Source organism: Zalophus californianus, chromosome 17, assembly GCF_009762305.2.
Source record: "Zalophus californianus isolate mZalCal1 chromosome 17, mZalCal1.pri.v2, whole genome shotgun sequence".
Lineage (NCBI taxonomy): Eukaryota > Metazoa > Chordata > Mammalia > Carnivora > Otariidae > Zalophus > Zalophus californianus.
In genome coordinates this window covers 46,000,175-46,014,770 of record NC_045611.1, presented here as the reverse complement: position 1 = coordinate 46,014,770, position 14,596 = coordinate 46,000,175, and the positions used below count along the sequence as shown (strand labels likewise).

Genomic DNA, 14,596 nt, shown 5'->3' with positions numbered 1-14,596 from the left:
CCCCCTCCCAGCCCAGTCCAGCCCCACAGGCCATGGAGGGGTGACTTCATATGAGGGAAGAAACTCACCAGCTATGTACCTGAGCCCTTCTAGACTCAAGAACAGAGTCAGAGAGACTTCGGTGTCCTCATGGCAGCCCCCCCCCCAGGAATTCAGCCCTACGGGGGGTGAGGGGGCAGGGGGTTTCTCGGTTAGATCTTGATGTTCAAGGCACACCTTGCAGCAGCATTTACACCAGCAAAAGACTGGCAACCACCCACGTGCCCATTAGTGAGACGCTGAAATAATTTATGGGATGTGTGTCCTACAAGAGGCATGGCAGGCATAAAAAGGTTATGAGACCTACTTGTGTGTCTCTGGAATGATCTCCTAATTTTACCGGGTGGTGATAAAAGCAAGGTGCAGAAATGAGAATAGTACTAGGAAAAGTATATAAAAATTGTATATCCAGGGGCGCCTGGGTGGCTCAGTCGGTCAAGCGTCGGTCTTTGGCTCAGATCACGATCCCAGGGTCCTGGGATCGAGCCCCACGTTGGGCTCCCTGCTCAGCTGGGAGTCTGCTTCTCCCTCTCCCTCTGACCCTCCCCCAGGTCATGCTCCCCCACTCTCTCTCCCTCAAATGAATAAAAAAATCTTTTTAAAAAGTTGTATATCTTCATATATCTTATATAATATTAAAAAGCAAGGTACAGAAATAATCAGTCAACAATTTATTGAGTACCAGACATTGGTCTAAGAGTTTTACAGATGTTAAGTTGCTAAATTCTCGAACAAGTCCACGAGGTAGGTGCTGTAATCAACCCATTTTACAGATTAGCAAACTCAGGCACAGGGAGGTGAAGTCACTTGCCCAAAGCCACAGAGCTTGGGAGTGACAGAGTTCAGACTTATACCCAGGGACTTGGCCTCTAGTGTCTGTGATTGTAACCACCTTGCCATACTTGATAGCACTCGAGCAGAGTGAAGGAAAAAATAAATGACACAAATATGCACACACATATTGCTGATATTTGCCTGGAAGACCTGAGAAATCAGTCACAGGCTGAGTGCTGGACTTTCCACTGTACACTCTTCTGTACCTTTTGAATTTTTAGCCTTCACTCCCCGCCCCCACCACCATGAATTAAACAGGGCTTGGTTTCTTTTTCCGGAAGAATCTGGAAAGAGCAGTGAGGAGCAGAAGCCAGATCACACAGGCACCTCCTGCAAGGTGAGGAGCGACCGTCTCCCCCAGCCAGCGAGGTTGACCATGAGGAGCCAGGAAGGCTGGAAGGCTAACAAAGAGCTAGACAGCAGTTTCTGAGCTTCTGTGGGACAAGGTGACCAAAGAAAACTTTGCTCAGATCTCAGATCTCAGTTCTGCACCTCCTCTGTGACCTTGGGCAAGTTATTTAACCTCTCTGGGCCTTTCCTCGACTGTAAACTATAGAAAAGGTACTTAATAGAGTTGCTGAGAGGGTCAAATAAATTACCTATCGAGAGCTTGGAACAGTGTCTGGCACGTAGTAAATCCTATGTAAGTGTTTTCTTATCACTGTTATTAAAACAATCTTGTGTGACTTTTTAGCATGATTTGACAATGGTGAATTCTCCTTAACATTCTCTCATCTCTTACTGATTCTCCCTACCCTCTTGGTTTTCCTACTCCTCTATGGAACTCCTTTTCTGTCTCCTTTGTAAGCTCTTCTATCTGGTATGAGGACACCGGTTGAAAGGTCACTGCTTGCCATATGGAGCCTTTATGTTAACTAGAAAAAGAAGCCCCTTTGGGTGATTTTCAGCCTTGAACTTCAGCCCTTGTTTGTTTCCACCCTGCCGGCCAGACATCCCCCTATGTAGTTCCTGACCTGCACAACTACATGATGACCCTAACTGCTTAGCTAATCAATGTCTGTCCATTCTCCCTCTCCTGACTTTCTAATAGAAGTCCAGTTTTGTTCACACATTCACCAGCCTCCAAACCAAAATCTCAGTCTCAGCCTCAATTCCAGGTGGCAGGGGGAATTCTGAGGAATCCAAGTTAATCATGATGGCTCCATCACTCTGGCCAAGGATTGGTTCAGGATGGACATGTGAGCCAATTTTGCCCAATGAGATGGAGGAGGAAGGAAGGGGAAAGATTTCCTTGCTTCCAAAGAGACAATATGGGAAGAGATGCCCCCCTCCTTCTTGCACTGAAAATGATCATGTCCGGTTGTGATGCCTGGTCCTGTGGCAGTCACTCTGGGGCCATGAGGAGAGCCCATGTGGAGCCAAGCCTTCAGCTGAAGGTGGCAGAATAAAGAGATTGGGGACCTCAGGCCACAAGACCCTCCTGGAGCTGTGGATTGTCTCTTGCCCAGAGCTCTCCCCAACTCGGGTGACGGGCAATACACAATCATATTGTTTCAGCCAGCGCCACTCAGGATCTTGTTACTTGCAGCCCAAATCTTTCCTTATTATTTTTTTAATGTTTCAAGTTTTTATTTAAATTTTTATTTAAATTTTAGTCAGTTAACATATAGTGTAATATTAGTTTCAGGAGTAGAATTTAGTGATTCATCACTTCCATATAACACCCAGTGCTCATCACAAGTGTTTCCTTACTGTATAGATATATAAATACCCTAAAGCTGACTTCTCAACAATGAATCAGGGAACACTACATCAAAAACTAATGATGTAATGTATGGTGATTAACAGAACATAACATAATAAAATTAAATTAAATTTTTAAAAAAGCTGACTTCTCAAGGCTGGTGTTCTCTCTTCCTCCAACCCAGGGCTGCCACACCTACTCATGTGGCCTTGGTTCCCCCTCCTGTCTCCAGCCTCAACCACACCCTGAGGCCTTCTGACGCCTTCTTCTGGATATCCCTTTAGCCCCTCACACCCACCGTGTTCCAAACAAGCCTCAGTGTTTCCCCTCAGACCTGTTTGTTCCTCCCAGGTCCCTGTCTCAAGGGCAGCCAACCATCCTTGCGCCTTTCCCCAGCCTTCTCTCTCCCAAGAGTGTAAGGCCTACACAGGGCCTGTCCACTTGGCCTTCTGAGCATGACCTCCACTGTCCCTCTTCCGTTCCCTCGGCCCTGCCCAGCCCCATCATCTCCTGTTCTGTTCCTGCACCAGCCTCCCCTGTGCACCCAGCCTCAGTCTCCCCCTCTGGTCTACCTCCACACAGCAGCTAAAGCCCAAACCTGACCACAGCCGTCTCCTGCTCAAAATCCTTCCATGGCTCTCTGGTGCCTTCAAGAAAGAGGCCAAGTTCCCCAACTGGTCATTTAAGGACACTTAAGATGCACCCATGTCCACCGCTCCACCTTCCTTCCCCCCTTCACCCCAGTATTCCAATCACAATAAACCACTTGCCAGAAGCTGACATTGACAGGCTTTCCTACCTCCAGGCACACACAGTTCCTTCTGCCTGGAGTGCCTCCTGCGCCCTTTCTTCCTCAGTGTTATCAAGGTCCGCCTCAAATGCCCCATCCCTTCTGTAACTTCCACAGGGCCCGTGGCAGCAAGCACTATTTCTGACGTACCATCTGGAGAGGAGGCAAATCTGGGGGGGGGGGGGCAGTAAGCAGAAAACCAGTCACCTCCTAGCTCTGTGTCTGAGACCTCGTGCCTCAGTTTCCTCATCTGTGAAAAAGGGTGAGGATGTTATCCTCCTTTTATGTAAACTACCCAGAACAGGACCTGGCCCTGGCCAAAGAAAGCATCGCAGAATAACACGGCCGGCTCTGTGACATCATCTTTGAAGTAACTACTGTTATTATGGCCATTTTACAGATGACGAAACTCAGAATCACAGAGGTGAAGTGACTGCCCGAGGACAGAGGCAGGACGCAGCTGAGCTGGGATCTAAGCCCAAGCAGGCTGGCTCCAGAGTCCAGCGTACCTTATGCAATTAGTCCTCGGGAAATGGGGAGAGCTGTTACAATGGTGTCCCGGCTCAGGACAGGGCCATCGTGCCATCTGGATCCAGGCTGGGTCCTGTCTCAGCTTCCTGCCTGCCAGGCTGCTGCAGAGGGTTCTGTCCCACAGGCCTATGCCCCGGGCTCTCCATGCGGATCTCGCTCCCTAGAGACACTTGAGAAAAACAAGTCAGGTCTACCTTCTTCCCCTGAGCTGTTGTCCCTTCGTCCAGGAAGCCCTCCCTGACCTTGCAGGCTGGACTGGGCACAGTCCTGCACCTGTGCCCCCTCCACCTCAGCCCTGCCCCCTCTGCCTGTGCTTTCTCGAACACACCACTGACCTCTCTGCCTCCTCCCCTAAAGTGCTGTCTATCCTGGGCTGCTGCCGTGTGGGGACAGGTCTGTCCTCCTCGCTGGACCGGGAACCCACGAGAGCCGGGCCCAGGGCCACCTCAACCACCACTGTGTCCCTTGCGCTGCCCAGCCTGAGGCCGGCGCAAGGAGGGAGTTTTGGTTGAGTGAGTATATTCTTTCCATTTGACAGATGAGGAGATCAAAGCCCAGCCAGGGGCAGCCACTTGCCCAAAGTATAGTGACCCATTTCCGGCTGCCGGAAATGAGCTCTGAGCCCAGAGCCTGCTAGAATGGGCGGGTGGAGAGGCTGAGGGAAAGGCAGATGGAGTCAGTGAAAGAATGAGACGCAGAGAGAGAGGGAAAGCCAGAGAGCCCAGAGTGGGGAGAGTGAGAGAAGGGGCATGGGGGGGAAGAACAGGGCAGTGGCATGGCCTGGGACAGGTACAACAAAGGACGGACAGCTGATGGCAATGCCTCGCGAACCCCGCAAACACGGGCCTGTGCTCGAGGACGGTCCAGGATCGCAGCTCCGGTCACGGGGGCCCCTCAGAGGCAGGCCAGCTCCCGCCGGCCTCAGGGCACCCGCCCCAGCTACCTGGGGATGGAGGCGTAGTCGGGGTGGGAGTCAGCGGCAAGCTGCTGGTGCGGTTCTGGCTGGGGGCCCACAATGTCCACCCGATCATCGTCAGCCTCGCTGAAGCTGGCAGGACACGGATTGGGCAACAGGATGAGCTCCGTGAGGCCGTGAAGGTCAGACACGCGGCGGAAACTCTGCAGCACGAGCATCATGACGACCAGGCCCAGGAAGAGGTAGGCTGCGGAGGACGGTGGAGGGGCGATGGGTGAGCTCGGACACACACACACCCCGAGACCCTCCAGGGTAAGGCTGTGCCCGCCCCGCCGTTGGTCCCCGGCCGGCCACCACCCCGCTCACCTGTGACCAGCACCTTGTAGAGGGCCCGGTAGGGCTGGCCGGGGGCCTCTCCGGGCACATAGTCCCCCAGGCCGATGGTGGACAGGGAGATGAAGCAGAAGTAGAAGGCATCCAGGAAGCTCCAGGCCTCCTCCAGGTGGGCAAAGACAGCAGCCGGCACCAGGAAGCAGACGGTCACGACGCCGCCCAGCAGGGCCACCAGGTGCCAGCGAGCCGCCCGCCGGAGGTCCCAGCCCCAGCGCGAGGTCAGCCAGGAGAGGGGAGCGTGGGTCAGCAGCAGCGACAGGCGCTGGGCCGCAGAGGTCAGCAGCAGCATGGTGGCCGGCACGCCCAGGAGCGCAAAGGCAATGGAAAAGGCCTTGCCTGCATCGGTCAGCGGCGTTGTGTACCCGTAGCCTGCAGGAGCAAGGGGAGGTCCTGCCGCGGCCGCCTGGCACCTCCCCCGGGGCGCGCGGGGGGGGGGGGGTCTGTGGCCACCCTAAACAACAGTTAATTGCACCCTGGAACCCGCCCGTCCCACAGCCTCTCATCTTCAGGGATGACACCTCCGTCCCTCCACCGCGCAGGCCGCGAGCCTTGTCATCCGTGACTCACGCCCGCGTTCCGCCTGCCAGTGAATCCTGTTGGCTCGAAGTTCATGTAGCTCCTAAAGCCGCTCCCTTCACCCCACCCCAGCCCCACGGCCCCACCCCGGGCCTATCTAACGCAGGAGCCTCCTCCCTCACCGGTCTCCCTTTTCCCCCACCCCGCCCCCCGCCTCACCCCTGCACACAGCCAGAGGGACCCTACGGACACCTGAGTAAGGTCATGATCCTCCCACAGTTCGAGCCCCTCTGTGGCTCCATCCCATTCAAAGTCCTCATCATGACCCACAAGGCCCTGCGCGATCCAACAGGGCAGCGTGCTCCCACCTCAGGACCTTTGCACGGACGGTTCCTTGCCTCCCGGAAAGCTCTCCCCCCAGGGCTGGTTCCCTGCCCAAATGTCAGTTTTTCAGTGGGGACTTCCCTCACTCCCTTATTAAATTGTTACACCCTCTGACCCAGCTGTCTTTTTTGTTTGTTTGTTTGTTTGTTTTCATAGCACTTCGACCCCTTCTGGTAAACCATGTGGTTTACTTATTTGGTCGGTGTCCCTCTCCTGACTAGGGTACAGCTGCAGGATGGGAGAGGCTTCTGTCTGTTTGGGTCACTGCTGTAGCCCCAGCATCTGGCCCAGAGTGGGCACTTGATCGATAGTCAAAATAATGAATGAAGGGTGCCGGCTCTCCACTTAGCTCAGAACCTCCGTGTCCCTTTCTCTAAAATGGGTGTGACAAGCCCCACTGGGCTCCTGGTGGACTGCAGGAACGCAGGGAAGGTCGGTGTGGGTGTGGGCACTGCAAACAGAATGAGAATACAGGGGAGTTCAGGTGTTGGGGACACGGGGGTGGCCTGTTTTGGCAATGTGTAATTTAAAATCTCTCTCCTTTTTTTTCCCCACAAATAAATTAAACCAAAGGGTCAGAGATATAAGTGGAGTGGTAAGGGCCCTGGTTTATGTTGACAGTAAACTGTCATGCCAAAATGACCACAGGTTCAGCCCTGTGATCAATAAGAAAATGTAGAAACTGCACACACGGGCAGGCATTCACCTGTGAGGGTCTTAAAAGAACTAGAAGCCAGGGCTTGAAGAGATACCCATGTTCATGGTAGCATTGTTCACAACAGGCAAAAGATGGAAGCCACCCAAGTGTCCGTCAGCAGAAGACTGGTAAACCGAAGGCAGGATATACATATAGTGGGATATTATTTAGCCGGAAAAAGCAAATTCTGACACATGCTACAGCACGCATGAATCCTGAGGGCATTATGCTGAGTGAAACAAGCTAGTCACAGAAAGACAAATATTGCATGATTCCACGTGTCTGAGGTACTTAGAGTAGGCAAGTTCATAGAAATAGAAACAGGAAGTAGAAAAGTAGAATGGTGGTTATCAGGGGCTGCGTGCGGAGAGTGGGGAATGGGGAGATACTGTTTGATGGGTATAGTTTCAGTTTTTTCTTTCTCGCTCTCACTTTTTTTAGAGATAGAGTGCACACATGACTGGGGGGAGGAGGGGCAGAGGGAGAGAGAAAATCCCAAGCAGACTCCAAGCCCAGTGGAGCCAGACACAGGGCTCGACCTCATGACCCTGAGATCATGACCTGAGCCAAAATCAAGAGTCTGATGCTGGGCGCCTGGGTGGCTCAGTTGGTTAAGCGACTGCCTTCGGCTCAGGTCATGATCCTGGAGTCCCGGGATCCAGGCCCGCATCGGGCTCCCTGCTCAGCAGGGAGTCTGCTTCTCCCTCTGACCCTCTTCCCTCTCATGCTCTCTATCTCTCATTCTCTCTCTCTCTCAAATAAATAAATAAAATCTTAAAAAAAAAAAAGAGTCTGATGCTTAACCGACTGAACCACCCAGACGCCCCATTTTTTTTTCTTTATTTAAGGAAGCTCTACGCCCAACGTGGAGCTTGAACTCACAACCCTGAGAGAAAGAATCGCACGCTTCACCGAATGAGCCAGGCACCCCTATAGTTTCAGTTTTGAAAGATGAAAAGAGTTCTGGAGATGGATGGTGGTGATGGTTGTATAACAGTATGAATGTACTTAATACCACTAAACTGTACACACAAAAATGGTTAAGATGGTAAATTTTGTTATGTATATGTTACTACAATTTTTAAAAATTGGGGTAAAAAAGAATCCTCTGGGTTTTGCTGGATACCTAGAATAAAGATATTCCCTCCTCCCTTGCAGCTAGGCATGACTCTGGAATAATTTCTGGTCAATGAGTTATACATGATAGAAGCAAGCAACTTCTAGAAATTTTCCTTAAAAAGAGGAGGATGCCAGGGCGCCTGGGTGGCTCAGTTGGCTGGGCATCTGCCTTCAGCTCAGATCATGATCTCGGAGTCCTGGGATTGAGCCCCGCATAGAGCCCCGAGTTGGGCTCCCTGCTCAGCGGGGAGTCTGCTTCTCTCTCTCTCCCTCTGCCCCTCTCCCCCTCTCCCCCCGCTCATTCTCTCTCTCAAGTAAATGAAATCTAAAAAAAAAAAAAAGATGGGGATCTATCCCCTTTCTTTCCTCCCTCCTCCTGCTGGCTGGAACACAAACATGAAGGCTGGACTTGAGCAGCCACCTTGGACCACGAGGTGACCTTGTGAATGGAAATTGCACAGAGGAGCACAAGGGTCTCTGACCATGCAGCACCATTCTGGTCTTGCTCTTGAATGTGAGCAAGAAATAAACTTTCATCAATTTAAGCAACTGTTCTGTGAGATTTATCACTTATGGCTCCAGCCCTCATTAATCACAGGGATTTGGATGGAGAAACTCCGGCAGCCCAGCTGAAATGACAGGTTTGCAAACGACATGAAAACCTTATAAACGGAAAACCACAGAGTTCGCATAGAACGAAGGCTGTGAGCCTTCACTGACTACCTCTAAGAGCTGAGTCCCGGGCAGGGCTTTGCCATGGATTCCCTGCATGACCTTGGCTGCGAACCTTCTCCTCTCTGAGCCTCAGTTTGCCCCGAGTACCGACAACTGGGCTCATGAAAACCCCTTCCTCAAGTACGACTGCAGTAACCCTCCCTGGTTGGGACAGGGTATAGCACCGAGCAAGGGCATGGAAAGAGTTGGCGTGACTGTAATGCTCACTTCCCCTCTCCGGATTCCCGGTTCCGGGTGGGCCAACCCCTCCACCAAGGCCTCATCTGCAGCACGGCTGCCGGGATGGAGTCTGGGCCCCAGGCCTTCCTCAGAAGACGTGGGCCTATGACAAAACCAGGGACGCTGTGGGAGAGGTCTCTCTGAATCACGTCTGGGTTTCTGCTTCTCTCGATACACTCAGGGCTCCCAGCTTCACCAACAATAATGACAAGCCAGTCTCCGTAAACCTGTTATTACCAGCACTTTCCACCGACAAGGACTCCCTCCTTGACCAAACGTCAGTTGGGTTCCTCTGCGCTCCTGTCTTGACCAGGCCCAGCTTTAGCAGGGGTCCTAAGCCACTACGGTAAGAATCCCCCTCCCCTTGGTGTCAGCTCTTAGTCATCTTTCTATCCAGTGACCCCTCACGCCACCCTCGGCTCTAAATCTCCAGCTGCCTTCGCTATGTTCGGAGTTGAGGTCGGTCTCTCTCCCCTACTGTAAGAACTTATCATTTTTAACAAGCGTCAGAATAAACTCTTCTTCCACACTACACATGCGTATCACCCTTCTTTGTGCAAGCCTAGCGTGGGGTACTGGTTCAAAGCACGGTACTCTGAGGCCTCTACACCTCCCTAGCTGTGTGGTCTTGGGCAAATGGTCCAACCTCTCTGGGCTTCGGTGTCTGTTGCTGAAAAAACAGGGCCGTGAATGGCTCCTGCCTTGAAAGGCCAGTGTGCTGACCGGGTTAAAGGCCGTAGGCGCAAAGTCCTCTACAGGTTTCATTGTTATTGTGATGTGGGGACTGTTAACGATCTCCGTTTCCAGATGAGGGAGGACTCCGAGGCCCAGAGGAGTAGCAGCTGAGCAGAAAGCCAAACCCAGGACGTGCCTGCCTTGAGATTGGCTTCTGCACCTGTCCTGGCTGGGATGACTTCTCAGAAGCCAGGATCCGGAAGGAGGCAGAGGGAGACACTGACGTGACCCAGTGAAGCCCAGGAGCAGGTCGGGCCGGCCGGGCCAGCTGGGTAGAACAGAGTCTGCGAGAAGCATCCAGCCCCCCGCTGCCTGTCCACATAATGGGGCACTGAAAGCTCGGTGGCCACCTGCTACTTCTGGCAGGAGGGGGAGTTAAGAGTCGGGGCCGGTCCCAGCCCCCTCCCCCAGTCCAGATCCCCAGTAGAGGTGAAGAGGAAGTTTGGGGGCTTGGGAAGGGCAGTGGGAGGACCAGCAGAACATGATGACAAAGGAATTTTTCCAGGTCTGGGCGCTGAAGCAGGAAGGGACTTTCAGGGTTGGGCTGGGGGGAGGGGTCAGTTCCACTTGGTGGAGGGGGTTGTTCAGAGAAGGGGAGTCAGTAATCTGAAATCGGAGGCCAGTGTCCTGGTTCGAAATGGATCCTGGTTTGGGGCTGAGGTCCTGAGTCCCGAGGAAGGAGGAGGCAGGCATGGGTGGGGGGCATCTTGTGGATCATGAATGGGATTGGTAGGGGAATCCTCAGGCGAGGGGGCTTCTGAGCCCCCGGATGCTTGAGGGGACGTGATGGGGGTAGATAATGCTAAAGGGATGTTGGGAGGGGGCAGGTGTCCCCGGTCCTGGCTGAGAGTGTGAAGGGTGGAAAGCGGTCACGAGTGGGGACTGGGAAGGGTTCCAGGGTGCTGAGGGTCTGGAGTGTCCTCGACAGAGGGGAGAATTTCGTGTCCAAAGCCAAGGGGAATAGTGTTGGGGTGGAGATGGAGGTCCCACTTGTGGGTCTGGAGAAGATAGGAGGGGTGTCAGGCCCCAGGAGATTCCCATTCGTAGGAAATCCAGGGTGGGCAGGGGGTCTCACGACAGGGGTAGCGGGTGCAGAGAGCAGAGTCTCTGGGCTGGCATCCTGTGGGGTGGGGGGTGTGAAGCGGGATTCTGCTCTCATCGACAGTGTGTGTGCGGAGGGTGCTGGGGTCCCTTCTAATAGAAGGTCCAGGTGGTTCTGGGGCTCCTACTGAGGGGTGCCAGGGTCCAGAGAGTGGTGAGAGTCTCATCTAGGGGTTCTTGGGTTCAAAGAGGCCTCCATGGAGAAGTCCCTGGTTTGTGGAACGTGCTAGAAGTTTTGCTGGAGCTGGTTCTGGGACTGGAGAGGTGGAAGTCCCGGCTGAGGGGCTTCTGGTAGAAAAGTCAGTGGTCCTTCCTGGACGGTGCTCTAGCTGCCTCCACGGTGGGTCCCTCTCACACATCCACCGTTGGGAGCTGCTGACTTGGAAGCCCCAGGTTCAGAGGGAATGGGGATGGTCCTGTTGGGAGGAACCTCCTGTCTTGAAGGCTCCCATTACAGGGGAGATGTCAAGATGGAGGGGTTCTGTGTCTGCAGTCAGGGCTACATGCTGGGGAGTATGGGGCTACCTGCTTCGGAATATGAGGATGAAGGGTGGTTCTTGGTTGGTCCTTGGTCTGGAGGAGGATGGGGGGCCCTTGCTGGGCAGTGGTCTAGGTCCAGAGGGGTGGAAGTCACCCATCGGGGCCCCAGGTCCTTGCTGAGGGATCTGTACTGGCAGTAAAGTCTTTAGTGATGGTGCCCTGAGAGAGTGTGGAGATTCAGTGTCCTCACTGGGGCACCAGGGTCAGGAGGAGGCGGGGGGGGGGGGGGGGGGGGTAGGACTTCCCAAGGGGCATCCCCGCAGGACATATCTGGAGACTCAGGAGACCTTCTGGAGGGAATGGCGGTCTCAGCCCAGAGAGAAGGGCAGAGGTCCCTGCCTGCCTGAGGTCCGGGTCCAGAGGGGGCGAGGGTCTCCGGAGGGGTGGGTCCCAGGTCTTCGCGGGAGGTCTCTGAAAGTAGTCTAAGGCCCGGAGGGGACTGGACGGGCACAGGTCTCCAAGGGGGTTCAGGCAGAGGAATGGGGTCCCAAACGCTCCCTGGAAGGTACTCTGAGGGCGCCCTAGTCCCGGAGGGAACCGGGTTGGGGCATTCCTGCTGGGAGGAAGGGCTTGGATGGGGGGGTTCCCCAAAGGGGGGCCGGTACTCGTTGGGGGTTTTCCAGCAGATCCTAGACCCAGAGCGGCCTGGCGGGCGGTCCGCCGGGATAAGAGTGTTTCGCGATGACTCCGGGGTCCCCAGGTGGGGCGGCGCTCACGTACCCACGGTGGTGACCAGCGTGCTGGCGAAGAAGAGCGCCGAGGCAAAGTCCCAGGCGGGGTCCGAGGCGTTGGCGGGCCCCGAAGCGTTGGCGAGCGCGGCGCGCCCCAGCCGTCCGGCCGCCAGCACCCGCTCCACGAAGGCGTCCAGGGCGGGGGCGGCCACGCACGGGCTGCGCCGCAGCAGCTCCTCGCGCAGCGTCTCCAGCTCGGCCCGGAGGCGAGCTTCGTGCGGCCGCTCCAGCCGCGCCACCAGCAGCGCGCCCAGCACCAGGTAGACGGCGTACGCGGCCAGGGCGCCCGCCAGGAGTGCCCCCGGCCGCATGGCGCCCGCCGCGACCTGCTCTCCACCGCCCCCGCCGCCCCGCTGACGTGGCCCCCGCCTCCCGGCCGCCCGGAGCCCAAGCTCAGTTCCGGCAGTGCTCGAGGTGCTGCTGCCAGCGCCCCGAAGAGGAAGAGGGGAAGGGGGAAGGGCGGGGAGGGGGCGAACGCCCCGCCTCCGGTAAACTGAGGCACGCCCCCGCGCCAGGTATTGAGTGCGGGGAGGGCGGAGCCCCGCGGTCACGGACCCGGGACACCAAAGAGGATGGAAGGGGTGGGGAGTTCCTCCATTCCTTCCATTCCTTCCCTCTGGTCCTCCCAGGAGTCTCGGCTCCCTATGTTAGAGAAAATCTGAACTCTTGTCCTCTGGCAGACCGAGAAGTCGCTCCCCAACTCCCCGGGGCCATCACGACGATTGTGCACTGCATCGGGGCGCGTGGCGGGGGCGGTCAAGGGGACAAACTGAAATCCGGTCCTTGCTCCGTTCGCCCAGTCCTGCGTTCTGGAGTGGGGGTGCTCCCGCCCGGAGGGGACGCCTGTATAATTCACAAGGAGGGGGGCGCCTGGGTGGCTCAGTGGGTTGGGCGCGCAGGACTCTTGGTTTGCGCTCAAGTGATCTCGTGGGTTGTGGGATCCACCTGGGTTGGACTCCACTCAGCCGGAGTCCGCGTGAAGACTCTCTCCCCCCGCCCTTCCCCCTACTCACAGGCGCACACATTCTCTCTTTCTAAAATAAATACATCTTTAAAAAAAAAAATCATTCAGAGACTACTCTTAACTCTACAGAACAAAGTGAAGGTTGCTGGAGGGGAGGTGGGTGAAGGGATGGGGTAACTGGGTGATGGGTGTTAAGGAGGGCACTTGATGGAATGAGCACTGGGAATTACTAAGTTCTACCCCTAAATTCATAATACACTGTATGTTAACTAACTTGAATTTAAATAAAAATAATAATGATAATAATTCACAACAAGGGACACCACAGAGTCAGGTGTCCTCTGTCCCTCACGGACAGAGTGGGAATCCTTAGCTCCAATGTCTGCTCAGCGCCCACTTTGTGTCTGGCCCTTTGGTGGGGACACAGCTGTGACCCAGACAGTTCTAGACCTAGCCCATGGGGGACTCCCAGCACTTCCAAGTTCTAGACCTTGGCCACAGGGGACGGTGGGGGGGACACCCAGAGTGGCAGCCCAGAGGGTCAGGGGTGAGATGAGGGAAGCACAGACAGAGTGACTGGAGCCGGGATGGGGGACACCAAAAGGACTGTGGATGGAGCCCCCAGGAACGCAGAGGAGATAATTGATCCAGCTTCGGGAGGTCAAGAGAGCTTCCTGAGGAAAGCGATGTCTGAGCTGAGACATTAAGGGAGAATAGGAGTGAGCCGGGGTCTCTCTTCCTAGCAGAACCACAGTACACACCTCTATTTGGGGGGGGGGGTCCTCCCTGTTCCCTGTTTTTCTCCATATACCCCTCCAGCGGTAACTCAACACTCTAACGGCCATTGGAGGGCAGCCAGGAATCCCAACCACATCAGAATGGCAGAGGAGTGGGGCTTGGGGCCCAGCTCAGACACACCCCAGCTGGTTCTATTTATGAAGCTGCGACAGTTCCAGGGGCAAAGCCCAACTTGAGGCTGACAACCCACAGGAAGAGACACTTGATAATACAAACAGCAACGGCAGCTGCCAGTGATCAAAGGCTTACAATATGTCAGGCCCTGTAGACACAGAGGCACTGTTCGAATCCTCAAGCTCTCCTACATGGTTCCCATTAAACAGATGAGAACATTTAGGGCTGAAAAAGGGTCCAGTCACACAACTGGTAAGGAGTAAATATGAGGCCAGCAGGAAGCCAAAACGCTTGCTTTATTAATAAAATGCTGTGAATGTTACAAAATATATTCATGGAAGAACTTAGGGAGAGCTGAGGATGAAAAAATGGTGGTGGAGCCCAAGGGATGGATGCTAAGCCAGGGGTGCAGAGGAGGAATAGGGGTACCTCAGTCATGAAAAAAGGACCGCGACTGAGCCAGGACTCATAACTAAGAGACCAGAACAGTCCTCAAGGTCTCTAGAAAAGGCAACATCTCGGAGGAGGAAAGGGAACGCCACAGTGACAGGGTCACTTGCTGACATCCTTCCGGAGTGCTATCACTGCCCAGAAGTCGCTTCTACCATTATTTTTGCCTGAGATAAGCAGAGGGGACTGAGGGACAGAGAAGGGGGAGAGAAAGGGGGACACTGAGGGACAGAGAGAGACCAAGGGCTCGTTTTTAGGGCTCCTCACTTGCAAGTGTACCTGTGT

At 54.8% G+C, this 14,596-nt stretch overlaps 1 protein-coding gene across 1 annotated transcript; it reads right to left on the bottom strand.

Moving 5' to 3' along the window:
• Nucleotides 1–697: 697 nt before the first annotated feature.
• Nucleotides 698–13,008, bottom strand: KCNK6 (potassium two pore domain channel subfamily K member 6). Its single transcript, XM_027620001.2, has 3 exons — nt 11,975–13,008; nt 5,182–5,577; nt 698–5,062 (listed from the first exon to the last, which is right to left on the bottom strand). Exons 1-3 carry the CDS (start codon nt 12,294–12,296, stop codon nt 4,839–4,841), a joined length of 942 nt encoding a protein of 313 aa, XP_027475802.1. The 5' UTR covers nt 12,297–13,008; the 3' UTR covers nt 698–4,838.
• Between the last annotated feature and the right edge of the window lie 1,588 nt (nt 13,009–14,596).